This window comes from Aulonocara sp. 'chitande type north' Nkhata Bay, linkage group LG15, assembly GCF_057382095.1.
Source record: "Aulonocara sp. 'chitande type north' Nkhata Bay isolate Kocher_YH1m ecotype deep benthic linkage group LG15, A_spYH_male_GT1.1, whole genome shotgun sequence".
Taxonomy (NCBI): Eukaryota; Metazoa; Chordata; class Actinopteri; order Cichliformes; family Cichlidae; genus Aulonocara; species Aulonocara sp. 'chitande type north' Nkhata Bay.
In genome coordinates, this window is record NC_141358.1 from 23995048 (window position 1) to 24016188 (window position 21141).

The 21141-nt window shown below is 37.4% G+C and overlaps 1 protein-coding gene across 1 annotated transcript in view; it reads right to left on the reverse strand.

Moving 5' to 3' along the window:
- The window catches only part of cnksr3 (cnksr family member 3), a 42096-nt gene extending 25838 nt beyond the window's left edge, over window positions 1-16258 (reverse strand). The window contains exon 1 of the mRNA XM_086265090.1: window positions 16022-16258. Coding sequence (XP_086121216.1) covers window positions 16022-16073 — 52 coding nt within the window. The 5' untranslated portion in view covers window positions 16074-16258. The remainder of the gene's footprint in view (window positions 1-16021) is intronic.
- Between the last annotated feature and the right edge of the window lie 4883 nt (window positions 16259-21141).

Sequence of the window (21141 nt, forward strand, 5' to 3'; positions counted from 1 at the left end):
TTGAAACTTTCGTGTTTGTTGACAGAATAAATTCGGCTTGACATGAAAGGCCACTAGAGAGCAAAGTGCACAGACACTCTGAACTCTGACATGATTCCTGAATTCCTACATTCACTTTGTTTAGTGTATTTTGCTCTTTTGATGACCATACAGGGAGTGCAGAATTATTAGGCAAATGAGTATTTTGTCCACATCATCCTCTTCATGCATGTTGTCTTACTCCAAGCTGTATAGGCTCGAAAGCCTACTACCAATTAAGCATATTAGGTGATGTGCATCTCTGTAATGAGAAGGGGTGTGGTCTAATGACATCAACACCCTATATCAGGTGTGCATAATTATTAGGCAACGTCCTTTCCTTTGGCAAAATGGGTCAAAAGAAGGACTTGAGAGGCTTAGAAAAGTCAAAAATAGTGAGATATCTTGCAGAGGGATGCAGCAGTCTCAAAATTGCAAAGCTTCTGAAGCGTGATCATCGAACAATCAAGCGTTTCATTCAAAATAGTCAACAGGGTCGCAAGAAGCGTGTGGAAAAACCAAGGCGCAAAATAACTGGCCATGAACTGAGAAAAGTCAAGCGTGCAGCTGCCAAGATGCCACTTGCCACCAGTTTGGCCATATTTCAGAGCTGCAACATCACTGGAGTGCCCAAAAGCACAAGGTGTGCAATACTCAGAGACATGGCCAAGGTAAGAAAGGCTGAAAGACGACCACCACTGAACAAGACACACAAGCTGAAACGTCAAGACTGGGCCAAGAAATATCGCAAGACTGATTTTTCTAAGGTTTTATGGACTGATGAAATGAGAGTGAGTCTTGATGGGCCAGATGGATGGGCCCGTGGCTGGATTGGTAAAGGGCAGAGAGCTCCAGTCCGACTCAGACGCCGGCAAGGTGGAGGTGGAGTACTGGTTTGGGCTGGTATCATCAAAGATGAGCTTGTGGGGCCTTTTCGGGTTGAGGATGGAGTCAAGCTCAACTCCCAGTCCTACTGCCAGTTTCTGGAAGACACCTTCTTCAAGCAGTGGTACAGGAAGAAGTCTGCATCCTTCAAGAAAAACATGATTTTCATGCAGTACAATGCTCCATCACACGCGTCAAAGTACTCCACAGTGTGGCTGGCAAGAAAGGGTATAAAAGAAGAAAAACCAATGACATGGCCACCTTGTTCACCTGATCTGAACCCCATTGAGAACCTGTGGTCCATCATCAAATGTGAGATTTACAAGGAGGGAAAACAGTACACCTCTCTGAACAGTGTCTGGGAGGCTGTGGTTGCTGCTGCACGCAATGTTGATGGTGAACAGATCAAAACACTGACAGAATCCATGGATGGCAGGCTTTTGAGTGTCCTTGCAAAGAAAGGTGGCTATATTGGTCGCTGATTTGTTTTTGTTTTGTTTTTGAATGTCAGAAATGTATATCTGTGAATGTGGAGATGTTATATTGGTGTCACTGGTAAAAATAAATAATTGAAATGGGTATATATATATCTGTCTCTCAGCTGCTGCCGGGAAACTGTGTGCCAACAGGAAGCAGCAGCTCAGGGTGGGAAAGTTTTAATTGTTACCATAATGACAAAGCTGCACGATAGCCTCAAATCCATGAAAACTAGGAGGTTAATATTTGATGGGTCATTACTTCATGTGTCTTAATCAATTTTATCTGTTATCAATCAAAAGATGGCAGCAGTGCTAAGGGCTTTGTGACTAATTTTGCTCTCCAAGATTATGAAAACAAAATAATCCAACAAACTTTGACTATCCTTGTCACCCTCTCCACCCACAGACGGATGCGAGATAAGCTATACAGCCACAGAGCATTCACTAATTTGTGTCAAACTCTGAGCAACCCCGCTTCATTCATCCCCATTTATACATTTTCCTTTTATGTTAAAAGAACAAGATTTCAACTTCAAGAACATTCCTGTAAAAGACATGTTAAGTTTAATAGAAGGATAAGACAGCCATGTTTTTAAGCCCCCCCCCCCAACTTTGTGGAGGCCATTTTGGATTGGCAGACGGCTACATTTATGAAGAAACTGTTTAAACAGTTCAGTGTGAAAGACTTCTGACCTCAACCCCCCTCCACAGCATCCTGACATCTGACAGGAGGTGTCTGCTTCCACAGCTCTCCAAAACCCGATGACGCAATGTTCACACCTACTTCACACCAGGCCTGACCAGCCATGCAGGGGTGAAAACACATCTACATCCATTTTCCCTTCTTTGAGGAATTAACACACTCATTATTAATCAAACTCACAAATAAACATTTTTATGGCTGAAGCAACCTTTAGCAGCCAGATTCCACATCCTGAAAAAAAAAAAAAAAAAAAAAAAAAAAAAAAGCCTTACAAAGCACAGACTGTAATTTGTTCACGAGTAATGTTCAGATGTATTGAGATTTTTGGATGTATTATCACATCAATTCTCCTACAGTATCAATATGTGTATCATTAAATATATTTTTAAAAAGATTCTTTCTTGCTGTACTTCCTTAGCTGCAGTGCAGATTGAGTATGAACAAAGTGACTGTGGATAAAATAACAACTGTGGGTGTTTACAGAGGTAAACTACTACTACTACTACTACTACTACTACTACTACTACTACTACTCGCAGTTTGGCCAGCTTGTCTTGTAAGACTGGTTGTTGCTATGACAACAGAGAAGATGCTCCACACAGAATTCTCAGGCATGGCTAGCAAGCGTTAAAGCAGTGCCTATGTGTGGATCGTACGTAGCTGCATAGCGTTGTAAATAAGCAAGGTTAGACAGAACACAGCCTCAGTCCCATGACGCCATAACTGAGTAAACAAGTGGCTTTATGTAAACTGTCTCAGGGCAAACCAGTCAGCCGTAGCACAAAATGCACGTTAACCTGCAGGAAAAGAAAGCTGTTGTGCTGCTAACATCAGGTAAACTTGGTAGCGCCGAGTGGCCATAGTGCCAAATATTCAGTGACATTTAAAATCAATGAAATGTTAATGAAAGAAAAAAAATAAAGGGTCTTAAATACACAAGCAGGATTTATATGGCCAATGATTAACATCCTCTGTCAGACATGACTCAATTTTGACTGTTAAGGAGTATTTATAAGACTTGGTCATAATAAAGTTGGTTATTCTAGCCATCTCAAGCACGGGAGAGAATATCAAAAAAGCTGCAGGTTAAACTCCAGCTGCTCATCAACAGCCGAGTTAATCATTTATCAAAAAGATGAAAACAAACAAAACGAGGAGCACCATGATACCTCCCACCTTTAAAGAAAACACGCTGAAGCGAAAACCTAAAGACATCCATTATGTTTATTCAAGCAGAAATGAAAAGAACTGTTGCTTGGTAAATTTTTTGCATTTTTATATAATACTAAAGATCTATTTGGGAATTTGGGTTGTTGAATTATGATTACTGGAATGTTTAATACAACAAACTCCATTAAAATCCATTTAAACTACTAAAACAAGTTTAAATATCTACTTATAGATGCAGTTTATACCCTTTCAAAACTTTCTGTATTGAGCATTTGACTCGTTTGAGGTCTTAAATGGAACAAATAACATGTTGAATTTGTTAAATGTGTAGATTTAACAGTAGTTTTCATGGCTTACAGTTTGCATTTTTAATATACATGTAAAAACAACCTACTGGGCAGTTAAACGTGAAAATACCCTCAGCCCTTATTTTTTTTTTAAACCATTGTCTCAGGGTGAGCCAATTTTACAAGCAGTCTTTAAATAATCCTAACTCTGTTATAATTTGTCCTAGAGGCAAAATTCAAACAGTTTCAGAAAGAAGAGAATAAAGGTTTTAAGAGTGTCACTGCTACTGCTATATAGACCAAAAACTCCACTGTGTCTAGATTTTAGTATGCGCTCTACCATTCTGGGCTAGAGAGAAAACTGAAATGATTCCTGAAAGATGAGAATTACTTTATAATTTTGCAGTCAAAAATCACAAGTCCAGTTGGCTTGTGTGATACTCGGGTGATAAAGGTCAGATATCTCCTCAGAAACTTTCTGTACTGAAGGTTTATCCCTGTCGAGGTCTCAGTCACCTCTTCATTACAACAAATGACACGTGTTGAGTCGTTGAAGCGCAAAGATGGAGTCCGGACCCGACACTCCCCAACTGGGTGAAACAAAAGGAATCTTTACACCACCACCCAAAAACAACAGGACGAGGGTGGAGGGCTGCAAGGAAAAGTGGTAAAAGAGCAATGAGGCTATTCATAGCTTGACTAGGCCTCTGTCAAACCCTGCACTATCTCACACACACACACACACACACACACACACACACACACACACACACACTTACTTCATCTGAGGGGTGTGAGGCAGCCTTCTGTCGAACAAACACCATTCAAGAGGAAAAAGGATTTCCTTGAGCACCGTGTAGATCTGTCCTCAAAAACTAAACAAATGGGAACTGTGGCAGTTGACTGAGTGAAAAGCAGAGCAGGCCTACTGTATCAGTGATTTATATCAAACTTTAATATTTATCTTATTATTTATAAGTAGTGGTGTAAAGTTATTGTGTTTTAACAGTAACCATTCAGGAGTATGAGGCATAGTTATGTTATATTTAGCACTTATTTCAATCACATCCAGAAAAAGTCTACACTTGACCCCACCCTAGACTCTTTAACTTTAGTATATTTATTATATTTAATGAAATCATTACCTTTATACATGTATACTTTTACTTCATAGAACACACACATGTTGGTCAAAAGCTTCAGAAGTCCCAGAGATAACCACATAAAGAATTTAGGGTTAAAACTCACTTCTGTGCACCGATTCTGAAAAACAAGGAATCACACCTACAAGGTGAGCCTGGTATCAAAGGTGAAATGCATAAAAAGGAGACATTTCATATACGATAAATTGTTTTGACCATCCAACTACTCCACATGGAAAACGCACTTCGAAGTTTTCGAATTAGTCAACTGACCCTGACATAAGGTGGAAAACTTGAGACCTCTCATAATAGAGCAAAATCCATCTCAAAACACTTAAAAACATAATGTGTTCACGGGTGAATTTCTAAAGGGCTGCTGCCAGTGGTGTATCACTGTTTTTGAACCAATCAGACAAATGTCAATAATTCAGTTTAATTAGTGAGAGATATCAGCTAAACAGCTGAATTGAAGTAAAAGTAAGTAAAGTTTACGGGGGTCAGTTTCTGGTTTTGCAGCCTGTCTAGTAAACAGTACGCTGCGTGATCGGTGTATTTGGATATCTGGACCTGCTGATATAGCTAACGTGACTCGAGACACTCTCTCTACTGAGCGACCCAAAAGTTGCTCACAGATGGACAAAAGGCAGGAAGAGGGCCTCAATGGAGATATTCCGGCTGCTTCCTGTGATTCACCGCTCTTCCCTGGGTGAACTCAACTTCACTGATAAGAAACTAAGAGAAAAAAAAGAAGAAAAAAAAAAAGAAACATCCACCAGCTGGTTCAGTCTTTGATCAAAATCACACTCCTCGACAATCAGCACTTCTCATTTAAATCCATCTGGTTAGAGCTGGTGCTATTACCAGGGTAACATTTATTCATGACCGAACAGCACTCTCTGCAAACATCCAATAACACCACAAACTACAATCTATCCGTCCACACTAGCCCGGATAGATTTGAAAATGACATTTTCAACTGAAAACGCTCCGCATCCACACTAGCGTTTTCAGTCTTTTCAGAGTCGTGCATCCACACTGAAACAGATGAAAACGCTTACATTCCAGTCCTGCGCAAAAGCAAGTGAGAATTAAAGAATTTGAAGAAAAGCTATCTGGAGCATGTACAGACTGATATTCATCTTTTTTTAGGGCTGTCAAAATTGAGAGCAATCCAAGCAACCGCTGCAATGCCCTCCCCTACCTTTGTTTATTTGGTCACATGACTGCATCACATGACTAAAATACATCATCGTTTTAGAAAGTCTGCATTTTCGTGTGTCCAAACTGCGACAGGACATCTGCGTTTTGAAATGTATGCGTTTTCGGGAGCGTTTTCAAAATGCTGCATTTTTCCTTGAGGAAAACGCCGTCTCAGGCTACGTCCACACGTACCCGGGTATTTTTGAAAACGCAGATTTTTCTATGCGTTTGCACCTTTCATCCACACGTAAACGGCGTTTTCGGTCACTGAAAACGGAGATTTCTAAAAACGCCTGCCAGGGTGGATATTTTCGAAAACTCCGTTTTTGCATTTACATGTGGACGAGGTAAACAGAGAAAATGCAGCGTCAAAGGTGTGCGGCACACTGTGCGCACTGTGAATTTCTACAATACTGTTACTGTTACTTGTACTCTCTGTAGTGTTTAAATGCTTACATATACACACACAGTTACTGTGCCTCCACACATATGACTCGGTTCTGCTTCTATGCCCCATCCTTGTTTACTATTTCCCACCGAGGCTTCTAGACTTTTGATTGGCCAACATTTCTACACGGTTAGGAATATATCGCCACCTGTTGCTTTGGCATGTTCTTAGCAGCGTTTTCCTTCATTTCTGCGTTTACGTGTGGATGGGATTATTTTTTAAAACGAAAACGGAAAATCTCCGTTCTCAAAAATACCCGTGTACGTGTGGACGTAGCCTCAGTGTGGACGGGAGGTCAAAACGGAGAGAAAACGATGCGTTTTCAAACGAAAACGCATTAGTGTGGACGTAGCCTAAGAATGAAAAGAGTTATCAATATCTTTGGCTACGTGAATCATCAATCACTTGTTGATAGCAGAACAATCAGTTTTCTTTTTTGCTCATTTATCTTACTTTAATCAAATTGATTGATTAAAGTAAGATAAATTTAAGACTTAATGATACTCTGAAGAAAATTGTGACAAACTGTTGAATAAACGAGATAAATTCTCAGGCAGAACACTCAAACTTTGAACACCCGATCCTAAAAGTAATTTCTAAAGGTTACTGATGCTGTTTTGCTGTCGTTCTTTCTTTATTCTCCCCATGAATTTTGGTTGATATGATGAATTATCATAGGTCGTAACCCAACATGTCCTTCTCAATATTCACAACAAGCTACTTCATGCAAGTTGATTTATCAAATCAGCTTCATCGGAAGTGTGAGAAAAACACTGTAACCAAAACACAAAGTGCCTTGAAGTGCCGCTTTCTGCTAGCAGCATGGATGGTATGAGCATCCAGTTCAACACATTTTGAAACTTCAACTGCTAAGTCAGGGAAAAGGAAAGAACAAAAAAATAAAATAAAAATCAGAGACCCTTACTTTGAATGTCTAAGATGTGAACATCTTAGGCAGATTAGATTTTTACACTGACCATATGATGGAAAGCCAGACACAAGCAGAGCAAACGCAGCAGATTAAAGATTTCATTTTGTCAATGAAGTGCATCTTTGATAAGAATTTTACCCCCAGCCCAGACTGTCTTATGCTCTTTACGCGGGACTACACTGATTAAAGGTCGTCGTCCCCGCTAAACAAACATGATGATGTGGATGTCGCGTCCTCCTTATCGAAAACAAACGTTTCGGTTATCTCGTCTTACTGGATGAGACGTTGTTTATTTGGATTCATTCCAGCTGAGTTTAAACAGTGAAAACCTGCCAAACTTCACTCGTGTGAGTCTGGATACACAAGAAGACGATCGTTTTCTTTTAATTTGATGATGTGTTGAAAGTCAGTGACAGGCTCCTCAAAAACACTTTCGACTGGATTACGTTACAGAAGCTCATTTTCAGCCATGTAATCCTGGATTTATTTCACATGCCATTTGATAAATGGCCATCCTAAAAAAGTACCCGTCAATGCAAAATCCATTTATTTGTGATTAAAGCAGTTTACTTGTGTCACAAATCACAATCTTGCAGACGTTGCAAAAACTGTGAAGTTAACTTTTAAAATTGATTAAACTGTGAGTGAACTAGACCTACCACAGCTCAGTGAGCAACCTGCCAAATTCAGAGTCTGTGGGAAACTAAATTACAGTCCGACTTTGTCTGCTTCTGTTTCAACTTGTTCCTCAATCTGTAGCTTTGTCTCTGCATAAAACAAATCAGGGGTGGATACAAGAAGCTAAAAAGACACTGCGTTGCATTTAAGCTTGAAGAATTGGTTTGGGTTTCAAGAGCCTCTCTGCTACTCGCTGTGTGAGAGACTGAAGCGCCACCACAAACCTCAACAGCAACCTCCTCACTGTTCTTTGGTTTATAAATCCAGTAACGGGAATTCACTTGAGTCTGTTTGATTTACAGGTGCGCTCATAACTGACAGGCAGGTAGCCATTCAAACTGCCTGACATATTGTTAGGACAGGTATGCTGTTCTTTGACTTACATCATTAATACAATATTGGGGAAAATTATCAAAATCCTCATTTAGGTTCAAACAAAAATCTTTATTTGGTCGTGAAGTAGAAATTATCAATTTATTTCAAGTTTTTCCCAGGCATTAACCATATCATGATGTACAATACTGGATCATTATGCACTTCTGAATCTTTATTTAGACACATGCTGTTTGCACAAACAGAAGCTCAGGTAAACACAACAAAGCTTGTGGAACAAACCTGCAGTGTCCCTTGTCTTCTGCCACATAATCCCCTTCATTTGTTTTTGATCAAGTTCATTCCCTGGCCCGTTACACTTCAGCTTTAAATGCTGTGTCAGTGCCTCTGTTACTAATGTAGCTCAACATCAGCAGTCCAGAAACATGATAAATTAATCCAAATATGAATTAATATCTCAGGTCACATGACTGAAGCGTCCACTCAAATAACTATTCAGAAACAGTGACCTTCACTGAAAGTCAAATCATCACCAGCTTTTCTAAACAGGCACCAGCACAGTAAGGTAACACACTGATCACCTTAATTAGGAAACACTCCATAGAGCCCCTTTAATGTCTCATTTTTAATGTTCTTGATTATTTTATAATATTATTATTCCGATAGACTGTTTAAGTTTAGCCTTCAACTAAAGCATTGGTTTCTCAATGATCATTGGCCAACACTGGTCTGTCTGTTCCTGTACTAACTACCAATAATTATGCTCTTTGGAAGTCATGTGACCCATTTAAAACGACTCTCTTTAAACTGAATCCAAGAATACAACAAAGAAGTTTCCCCGAGTCACCAAAGACATGTGGTGGTGAAAATGATCAATGTAATCTGACCAGATTGCAGATAACAGATGTTTCCAGCTCCTGCTCATGGCCCACACTTTTAAAGTCTGATTAAAATGGGTTTCACGAGTGACAGCTGTAATCTAGATGGTTTTTGGGGGTTTTGCTTTTTTTAAAGAGTCGGGAGGAAGCTCTTTGTTAGATAAAATTCCTCAAACTGAAACCACAGTGATGCTGATTTCTGGCAGCTTTCTGCTGATTGACATTTTTAGAGATAAAATTGTTTATTTTGGCCAAAAAGCATCGAGAGGAAGAGGAGGGTCAAAGAGTCAATGTCCATGTTAACAATCTGATTTTACAGACTCTGCATTTCCAACCAGTCGGATTTAAAACTTGAAACTAAATACTGTTCAAGTCAGTGAGTTTGTTACAACCAGTTTTACAGCCCAAACAGGAAAATCTTATCCAGCTGGAAACTACTTTGACAATAAAACTCTCAGTAACTTTATAGCATCCAAAACAAAAACATGAAGTGATCCATTGTGTTTTTGGATTACAAACTAAATTACGGTATTTGGGGTTGTTAGTTGAACAAAAAACAAACAAAGAACACTTCTGTGAAGCATGTTTGACTCCTGTCAAAAAAAAAAAGAAATCTACACAAATGTTATCATTTTGATTTTTTTAATGAACTGGTAATTCTCCTCAATTCCACGAAAACACCAACAGAAGTCTTCTTTAATCATAAAAATTAGCTTGAAACTCAAATATATTCAATTCAGCAACAAAGGAGGCAAAGAAAAGAAGGAAACGATCATGTGTGAGAAGCAAGGACACAAGACAATGTTTGGCATTTTAGCTTGAAAAATTATTTAGTTTAAAGTTACACTCAACTAACTATACGATGGGAAGTATATCTTGGGGCCAAAATCAGGATATAAGTGTATATAATACTGACTTGTGTTTCCATTTCCAAACTCATCAGGCACTATTGGTGCCTGGTTAAAGCATGCGAGCGGTGAAGTTTAACAGAATAATGGAGTTTTTGTTCAAGAACAAGCAATAAAAATATTGATTCCACCCATTCCCCCTGAAGAAAAAACAAGGCATGAAGTTCAAAGGGAGCAGGAAGGAAAAAAAAATAAACGTCAATTTTTACAGGAAGAAACTTCCAGCAGCCATCTGCTGCAACCAGTTGGGGGCGAGGGGATCAATACCATATGCTGAATTCAAGGCCCAATACTGACTTAAAAAAGAGAAGAAGTGATTCAAGAAACAAACAACGCTGTAACTGCGTTAAATACGTTAGCTTGCTGTTACCCATTCCCTATGTAGTTTCCTCCAGTCTACTTGTTGTTCATTGACTTTTATTTCCCGCGCACCTCTCCATAAAGAGGTCATTGACCTCATATTTAGAGTGTGCCAACCGTCTAACCAGCCTGTCGTCATGTGTAACTACACCTGTCGGGAGTAGGGCGGTATGTGGATCTGTCTGAACATGTTCAGTTAATTCCCTGAGACGTATGTTTACCAGTGAGTGACAGCTGTTTGATCAGCCTGCACAGAAACATGGGGTAGACTCTTATTGTACCCTCACTGTATTTATTGTAAGCATTTATTTATAGGTCACACATTTCTTCAGTTAGAACAAGGGAACATGGTGTTGGAGGACTGCTCACATTTACATGAGACTAAACACTGATGAGTACTTGCAGTACTCTCGTCCTTGCAAGGTTCATCAAGTTTTACAAGATTTTAATGTTGATTTAAATAGAAGAGAAAGCATGAAAGCAATGGTTTGATTAGAAGATGAAACAGAAGCATTTCAGATGAAATGTATGAAAACACAGCCTATAAATCTACTACCCAACATTTAATAACTAGAAATATTCCTGATGGTTAAAGATGGATAAAAATTGTGTCTTTAAGCCCAATTTTTTTTCCCTAAATGTGCCTGACCTCCACTACGAGCTGGTGGGCCACACTTGCATTCCAACCTGTAGCAGGTGGAGAACTGCTGACGCTATGCTGAGCTCAATGCTGCAGAGGCGAGCAGCGACTACCATGAAAACTGCTGAACAAGATGGAGTTGGAGTGCGATCTCCAGAGTAGAACAAGAACTATAACCACCATCTGCGGTCCAAGATGTTGGAGATGGCGTCTGTGACCACTGACCACTCAAGCAAGATACTCGAGACAGTGGACTGACATCAAGGACCGCCGTAACAGCAATCCAAGCAGGCTCCTCGTCGGGAAACACGAGAAGGGAAGGACCCTTTAACCTGCTTAGCAACACAACTTTCAAATTAAGGGCAAGTTGTTTGCCCACTACTAAACTGTCTGTCTGAGACAACATGATCAATAAATAAATGAGACCTGATGACACAATTCTTACCCACCTTTAATCATTAGGAACATTTCTAGCTATGGAAAGTTAGGTAATAGATTTTTTTATTTTACAGGAGGATGGACCGATTTAGGGCTGGGCCATAACATACATTCATGGTAATACCGGTGTAATGTTGGGCAACGATAGGAAAATGAAATATCGCGATAGAATGTGGGTAAAACGCGCATGCGCAGTGCCTTTGTTTTCATATGCACATGGCGGAAAAAGCATAGCGTCGAAAGCAGATCGTTGATTGAAACGGATGAATCAGAACTGGTTTGTAAAAATGCTGCAACTTCAGTGGTGTGGAACTGGTTTAGCTTTCGTCCGTCAGATACACAACAAAGCACTATTTTTGGTAGAGTGTGCTAGCCGGCCGTCGTTATTACCGTGTTTTTTTGGAAAATACGGCACACTTAAAATCAATCCTTTGATTTTTCTGAAAATCGTCAGCGCCCCTTATAATCCCGTGTGCCTTATGTATGAATTCTGGTTGTGTTTACTGACCTCAAAACGATTTTATGTGGTACATGGTGCTCGAAAATCTGTCAAATGTTTTAGTACGACTTTGCTAAACTACAAACCCGCACAGCTTGATGGATTGTCGGAGCATTACGGCTATTGTAGGCAGGAGCCTCGCGGAGTGATACGTACTGTGCTTCAACATAATATTACCGTATTGTGTGTGTATAACCTCTTTTTAAGTTTTGTGGATATTATACATGGTTATGCTGAGGATATGTCGGCCAATTTCCACCGGAAATGCCTTTTTGGTTAAACTGTCAGCAAGGAATTTGCACTGTTACATTTTTATATAACTTTAATGCACATAAAAAAAACAGCTGCTTGTTTAAGTGAAAATACATTGATGGGGGTTTTTTTTTTGCACTAATAAAGTTGTGGAGTTGTAAAGTATTTTGTCTAGTGTCAATTATATCGTCAGTTATCACAAATCTTCAAATGTATATCGTGATAAATATTTTTGGTCATATTGCCCTGCTCTAGACTGATTATTGGGTTGTTATTTGTTTTCAGAGAATGCATATGGTATCATTTATTCACCTAGACACAAGTCTACACATGCCTTACTACAGTCACAAAGGCAATGAAATCCTGTGGGAAACACTGATAAAAAAAAAAACTGGATGTGCCCCCTGGTGGCCACTGAAAGGGATCCATGTTTAAGAGACTTCCTCAATGACTTGACTTTTTAGGCCTGGAAGCTGTCCTTTTTTCTATACAGTCTATGTAAAAAGACAGCAAAACTAAGAGCAGAGGAATAAGAAACCAGAGTGACTGAAAAAATGGCTTGAGTTGGAGGTCAGGTGGAGAAATTCATTGGAAGCCTGCTTGTGATTTTACAGTCAAGATGACTGAACGTACTTTCCATGAAAAGAACCTCTAGCTTGGATCGCATGAGTCGAGCAAAGATACCTAATACACACCCCGACTGCCTTCACCCAGCGGCAGCAATCCACTCTGTCAATACTACAGCAGGATCAGAGCCAACAACACATCTCATTTCTAAGCTTCTGTTTGCCACTTTACAAACTCATGTCTTTTTAACTTTGGAAAATAAAGGAAAATTATCCTGATAACCACTTTGACAGTTAAGTAAACAACTCCATTATTTTCTAAGAAAACAAAACAAAACACTTTGAAGCCTTTCAAATGTAAAATCTGAGGTTTTTCACTGTCATTTGCCATCAAACCATGGGACTGACGCTCACGTGTCTGTCATTCATTTTCACGCAGAACAAAGTCACATAGTCAGATTTGGTTTAATAGCACCTCCAGCATCACGTTGACCTTTTCACCCAGCACATGACAGGAGGCCCACCACTTTACTGCATTTAGCTCTGCACTGTCTTTACTGCTAAATGGCCAGTGCGCATGTGAATGACTGTATGTGTGCATACTGAAGCAAAGCTAGACTGAATGGTTTTCTCTCAGCAGTGTAATAAACGCATACAAACACAGGCTGAGATGCTCCACAATGACCCAGGGAGGTAAAATTACAAATCTTCTTCTTCTTCTTCTTCTTCTTCTTCTTCTTATTATTATTATTATTATTATTATTATTATTATTATTATTATTATTAAAAATAAAAACATAGGACAACTTTTACAGAGATTTGATATTGGTTTAAAGAGTTTGATAAGAATGTCATTACACCTTGGTATGTAAGTCTTTTTTCACTTATGGTATGAATATAAAGACATTCTGGCAGGAAAATGTCCTGCGTTGTTTCTTTTGTTTTGTTTTTAAATAAACAGTTTTTCAGAGTAGGATTGGAATACAGGAAAATGCACAGTAAGGCAACAGAGGCTCACTGACTTGGCTAATTATCCCAGTCTGCTTAGTTTACCTCAGATATCAGACTATTAATACATTAATAACTCCCAGGTTATCAAACTTATCAACTTCAGAGGGGTTAAAAGGTCGAAAATACAATTAAAATAGTTTCCCTGAACTTGTTCCTAAATTTTCCTATAATGGGTCATTTTACACAGGAATTTTCTGTTTTTTCCAGGAAAGCTACATACTGGCCTTTTAAAACCATGGCAATAAACTGCTTTTCAATAAAGTACTTTATGCATTTATGATGAAAATTGAATAATATAATAAAATTAATAATAAAAACAATAAAATGATAGTCATCTGCTAAGAGTCACGTCCCGGTAGGTTAAAACAGTGTGAGTGTCGTTTTATGGCAGATGTGCTAACAGGTCATGCCTGTTTATTGCTTAACAACACTGTTAGTGATGAATATGAATACTTGGGTCAGTGAATGTGGGAGTGCAAATCCCACAGTCAGTAAACAACACTGTAACCACCACAGAGTGTTTCCTTATCAGACAGTCTGTCAGCCAACAATGTTCAAGTTAAATTAACCTGCACTATACTTGGGATTTAAGGGATTTTTTTGTTTGTTTTAATTTGTGTTTCGACTGTGTTCATTTTTCAGTCACATTCTTAAATACAAACTAAAATTATATTGCAAAATAACAATAATCAAGTTTTCAAGTATATTCTCAAGTAGAATTTCTGCATTCTTACTTAAATGTGCTTTAGAAATGCTTTTCACATAATAAATGTTTCTTATTGCCAGTGTTTATATGACGAGTAACTAAATTAAATAAATTAAAATGTTAGACCTTCCTGAGAATCTTAGGTACCTCTCTTTGCTTAGAAATGTAGCCCACTAAATAGTAACTTCAAACAACAACATGAACGCCATAAAAAGAGAAAAAAACTGATTTGGCTTCACACTGGCTTTTAAAAGTTTCAATGTTAGAGAACAAGAAAGAGAATAAGTTAATATCAAAAAGCCATCGTCTACATAAACCGTGCATTTTATTTATATAGGGTGTTTAGTTTTTTGGTATCAAATGAAAACCCAGCCATGTGGCCATGTAGTAAAATATGAGCAGATATGGTTGGCTTCTATATCCAATCTCAGGGGCTTACATGGTAACCATAGCCTAAATCCAAATATCCAATCAATTCAGGATTATTTTAGCACCATGTCTTTCTCTCTTATGGTCTCTAAACGTCACCAGATTTACACAGCATAGGCAAGTTATTGCTATCTAGCCAACTATATATTACTTTCTAACACTGTTCGCCACTGTCGGGGCTAATGCTACTTCCCTTAGTAAATGAGGGTGTTGTTAAGAACACCTTTGTGGCTGCACTTAGACAACTTTTAATACTACAAAATGATTATTTTCATAAATATAAACAAAATGTAATTAGAAATACATTAATATACAATCCACTATCATCTACATATTGGCAAATCTACAAACATGAGAGCCATGCATTATAAACTATTCAACCATGTAGCTAGGTTTACCTGACTACTACAATACTTTTGCTTTTTTAAAGGTAACATATACTTTTATCAGCTCATGGTGTAAAAATCAAGTTTTTTCCCCATTTTTGTTATTTAAGGGTACTTTGCAAACAGGACTGCAAGCTTCCAGTAGTACAGGTCTACTACATCATACACAACACAAACAGAAGTAAAACATATCAATAAAAGGAAGAAATAGTAGAAAACCTATTATTAGATTATAGTAAAATATTCAAACAATTTCAGATATTTTAAGAAAAATTATATTTACCTGTTGTATGTGAATTTAGCTCTGACTAAATATATACATGCTGTAAACTCCTTAAATCTAAAAGCAAACATTCCTCCAAGACACAAGCTTCCCAATTAGCTATAAACTAGAAACGTCTTTAAAAATATTAATTTTTAAAAAGAAAAAAACACACATAAAAGTAGTAGATTTTACTGTTTGCAGTTTATGGGACCGACACTGATCCATAAAGATCAAGAAAACTCCTGCATGACAAGTAGGTTAAGGCCGGGAAAAGCAGAACTTTACAGTTAGCCATTAACTCTCCTCTCTGCCCCCCAAAGAACCGCTAATTCCCTCCGAAAAGTGCCCCCACCCCACTACCACTCCCACCCACTGGATGTAGTTAGTTCCTACTCTTCAGCAGCCTTACCTCTCATCCACTCCACCACTTGTTGCGGGTTCCACTTGCTCACTGCTTCCATTTTTCTCCAAAGCGCTGGGAGCACCAGGGTTTAATTTAACTCCAGAACCAGCGAGACGAATCCGTTAATGGGACATGATTTTATCACAGAAAAGAACACAAGAGGTCCGTTACAGCACAGAGACACACAGTGAAAAAACGACCCAACAGTCCGCCACTCACTGACGGACTGCCTGCCTGCTGCTCTGTGGTGGCTGGTTAGCAGCGCGCGGAGCAGGTGTCAGGTTACCATTGCTTTGACCACGCCCCGTTATTCCTTTACCTCCAATCGCATGAGTATATGCGAGGCCGTAGTTAACTTTTGTGGGGAAAGGGGGAGTGTTGTATGGAATGCCATTTATGTCAACATTAAACGATCAGATTATACATATATATATATATATATATATATATATATATATATATATATATATATATATATATATATATATATATATATATATATATATGTGAATGTTTTTGAATACTCAAAGGTTAAAGCATTTAACAGCATTTGAAAGAAACTAATTTTTTATTCTTTTATTTCTTGTGTTTGTTTGCTTTTCTTTTCTGTTTAAATACATATATCAAATGTACAATTAAGCAACAAAGCAACAACAGGATTACAAAAAGCTGATAAAAAATTAAAATAATCAAGCTTTATTGTAATGTGTACAGTACTTAACAAATTTATTAGACCACCACCCAGTGTTATGTATATGCCACAGCTGCCCTAAATATTAGCCATTTCCAATTTATATTTTTAATGTTCTGTACTGCCTAATCCACCACAAACACTTTCCTATATTATAATGCTTCAGTATAATTTTTGCTGTTATCCTTAAATTTCCAAATTGCTCGTGAAGCGCATCATTATTATTATTTTTATTAAGATGCTACATTCCACTTAGTTACTTGCGTGCTTGAATACAAAATTAGTTTTAGTGGATTAATTTTATGCTTAATTATTTTCTGACTTCTCAGAGTATAAAAACTTAAATTCTGTTTATTTGGCATCTAAATAACAATATAGTTTTTAGTGTTAAACATATTTTTTGTACAGATTTCAAAATTATTTGTTTCTTGTTTTTATGGCAGGTGGTCTAAAAAAATAGTTAAACATATATTCTTAGCAGTTCTTAGCACCCTATCAGGGGCTTCATTTTCATCAATACAAAACAGAGATTAACAGGAAAAAAAAGAGACTAATCATATTTGCTGGTTTTGTCAATTTCCACTTTTAATCCCAGTTTTCACCTTCACTGAAAATGTCCCAAGCATATTCCAAAATATAATTATGCCCTTTTATTCCTTTAAATGTCATTTTACAGACCTCAGACTTACATTTCGAATTTTCTCTGCAGTTTTTTAAAAAGTGCTTTCCCCATCATAACATAACATAATCATAGTCACGTTTTCCAGGTCATACTTTAGGAAAATGTTTACAAATGTCAAATTCAGGCATTTTCTCTTTATGTCATATAAAGAAAAAATGCCTGAATTTGACATTTGTAAACATTTTCCTAAAGTATGACCTGGAAAATGTGACTATGATTTGTTTATGGGATGAGAAAATAAGTAAGAAAGTAAATTAGGTAGATATAACTTCTGTCTTTACTGGATCAGGGTCATTTGTTTGTAAATGCAGTTGCTCGGTATCAGTAAGGAACTTAGATAGTGTGTGCCACTGTGCTTTACGTTTATTATTATTAGTCTAAATCATGTACATCACTGTTCTCTACGCTGCTGCTGCTAAATGTCCGTCTCTGTATGTTTGCCATTGGTTTGTTTTTATATTAAATGTCACCATGGACGACTTCCCTGTTATCTGTGTACATGTACTGTACACATGTGTAATAACCATAATCAGTGTGGCCTTTACTTTCTCAACATATTATTATTAGTGTTTCCAGCATTTACGGACACAACTCGGAAAACAAGCTTTTAAAAACGCTGCCCCCATTTTCCGGAATAATCCCAGAAGAACCTGAAGTTATTAGCTTTTTAAGGATTGTGAAAATGTTTCTCTTTGTCAATGCTACTCTCTCAATCTCCATGAGACTTTTACTTTCAAAAAAGTGTATATAGAGAGCATTCATCATATAAAATGAGAGTTTTGAGTTGTTTCAAACCAAGAATGTAGTTGATTAATCTTTAAATGGAGCCTATTAGAAGATTCGCAGCAGCATTTTCAGAGGTGTGAGGTTTAGTCGCTGCATAGCTCGGAAGCTCTGAAGATGAGTTGACTGTCATCCTAAACAAAGACATTTATCATGAATAAGATTTTGTTTCTAAGTTTTTATATTTCTATTTTTCCTCCCATCATCCAGGATATCAGTGTTCATCCCATGTAAGTATTAGAAATATGCCCATTTTTGTTGTGATATAAGAGTATGTATGCTGTTTGCAACCCATAAATGTTTATAACTAAAACAACAACAAGATATGTGTAAAAGTCCAGATTGGTAAAGGACTGTGAGACCTTTATGTCCTTCATAAAGAGGGTGGACACAGAAAATGAAATATGGGGAAAGAACTTTGTTTAGGAAACTCAAACAATATTTGTCTTGCTTTCCACGCCATTACACCTTTTCATCTTTTAAAATAATGTGGGTGTTGCCTTTGACGGTGTTTTATCGGGTCATGTGTCTCTGGTAATATTCAGTCCACATGAGTTGTGCATGCATTTACTGGAAGTGTTTTCCTACCAAGACTTCTTCTCAGCCTCATATGAAACAAAGCCTCTGCACGGCTGATTATCACATTAAAAATGTTTCTTCTGGCCTGTAATCAGATCTTTGATCTTCTGAGCTCCACAGCAGCTCTGTCATGTGTGCTGGGTGTTGGCTTGTTAGGACTTTTTTTTTCTGCTGATGTTTCCCATGGGAAGAAGAGCTCAGCAGACTCTGCTAACATGGGTGAGAAGTCTAAACCGTAACGATCGAGGAGACAGATGTGAAATGAAAGTAGAAAACTGGAAAGAAACGAGGGTTGCTTATCAAGATGTACAACCACAGTAAGAACCCTGAGTTAATATCTATGGGTGGACTGCGCAGGAGGAAACATGGTGGGGGAAGTTTAACCTTCAGGGGACCTTATTTTAGCACAAAGTTACACTGTGAAAGGTTTATTGCAAATGTGTTTATAATATTATTGCTGTATTCATTTACAATACTTCACAGGAATTTGCACTACCATTAAGATAATTTCATTTACATTATTATTATTATCATATTATTTTTTATTAAAGTTTACTGTAAACTGGTTTACTGCAGGACTAATGTAGTTTACTGTTTACAGTAATACACAGTACAACAAACAAATTAAGCATCAGGAAAAATTATTGGTATTGCACTGTTGAGTGAAACATTGGTGTTGGTATCTGGGTTTGCATCACTAGAACAAATATGTTGTGAAGATATTTTCTGACTTCTTCATGAATAAACATATGGCAGTTTTTTAGAGAACACTGCCCTCTTTTGGCAGAAATTAGACATGACGTTGACTCTGCGTGGAAACAAACTTTACTTCATGAGCCACGTGCAGCCCAGTCTGATCTCGAGTATCAGACAGTAAAATTGTCCCATAATAGCCTGTTTTTATTTATTTATTTATTTTTAAGTCAGTTACTTATTGTAAGTGTAAAAAAGTACTTTTTGATAACATTCACGCGGACCATATATGAGCTTTAAAACAAACAAACAAACAAACAAACAAACAAACAAACAAACAAACAAACAAACAAACAAACAAACAAACAAACAAACAAACAAACAAACAACTTTAATCCACAAAAACATGAGTGGGAAATCCTTTACACTTCCTCGAAACTTTTTTTTTGTAAAGATCTATTTACAAAACAGGTGATTTTTAACCTCAGATAAAGAAAGTAACATTACAATGTCAACACTACATCTCGTTTTTTCTACATTTATTGAGTCTACTATCTTTAAACGTGCATCACAGTATTATTTAAAGTAGAAAGACATAGAATTTTCACATTGTGCTTCCCACTGGACCCCCTCAGAATCAGAACACCACACTGAGGGAACCTCAAAGTAATCCACCAAGTACCAAAAACTTCAACAATAACTCAGTAGCACAATGAAGCTAATGGGCAGCATCACTAGGATAATAAAAGACATCAGCACAGGAAGACAGAATCCTCGAATCCAGACACTTACATTTAAAACAGCTGATTTTGCACTTTACTGCTAATTTCACTCTTTTAAAGAAAGCTGTCATCACCATACTAGCGCTTAGAAAAGCGCTATATAAACGCAATCCATTATTATTATTATTATTATTATTATTATTATTATTATTATTATTATTATTATTATTATTATTATTATTAAGAGGTATATTTAACTGATAAACTGTACATTGTTACATACACTGTTAAGGAAAAGATTAAGAGAAAATAGAAAGGCCAAAAATGTTAACTTCACAATAAAATGAGTACTTTCGATCATCAAGTTGAGAGAAAATTAAAACTCATTAATTACATGTAATAATTAAAATCGTTCTTTTTACATTAAAATACATAACAATAATAAAACATTGTAATGGAGGCCTGGTGAGGGAAAAACGGCTAGAATTTAAGAAATTAAATTAAGAAAGCAACATTCAACTTGGTCTTTAAAATGATCTTTGACCCTTGGTTTACACTGTGTTCCTGTCTGCAAGCTGTTTCCCTCTCAGCTGTAGGATTGCTGTAACAGGGGGACTCAACCGTAGTAACCGAGCCTCTGTGTTTACCCTCAGCCAGCTGCAGAGCTGCAGATAAAGCTGCAGCTGAGACTGGAATGATGTATATTAATATGCACACGGTGTTTCAGGAAGAGACCTGCCAATGCTGCTGTATTTTCAGGCAGACAGCAGCTGTGTAACGTTTCATTAGAACATATTCAAGTCATAAATCTGGGCATTGTTCCCGCAGGAATAACAAATATTTACATTATCTTTATTCATTGCCTTGGTAATATTCATTCAGTTTGTATGTCGGTGTGGTCATTAGCACTTATTGTTTTTTACTGTATAAAGAATCAATGACGTAATGTACTGTTTTTATTAAACACATATACTTT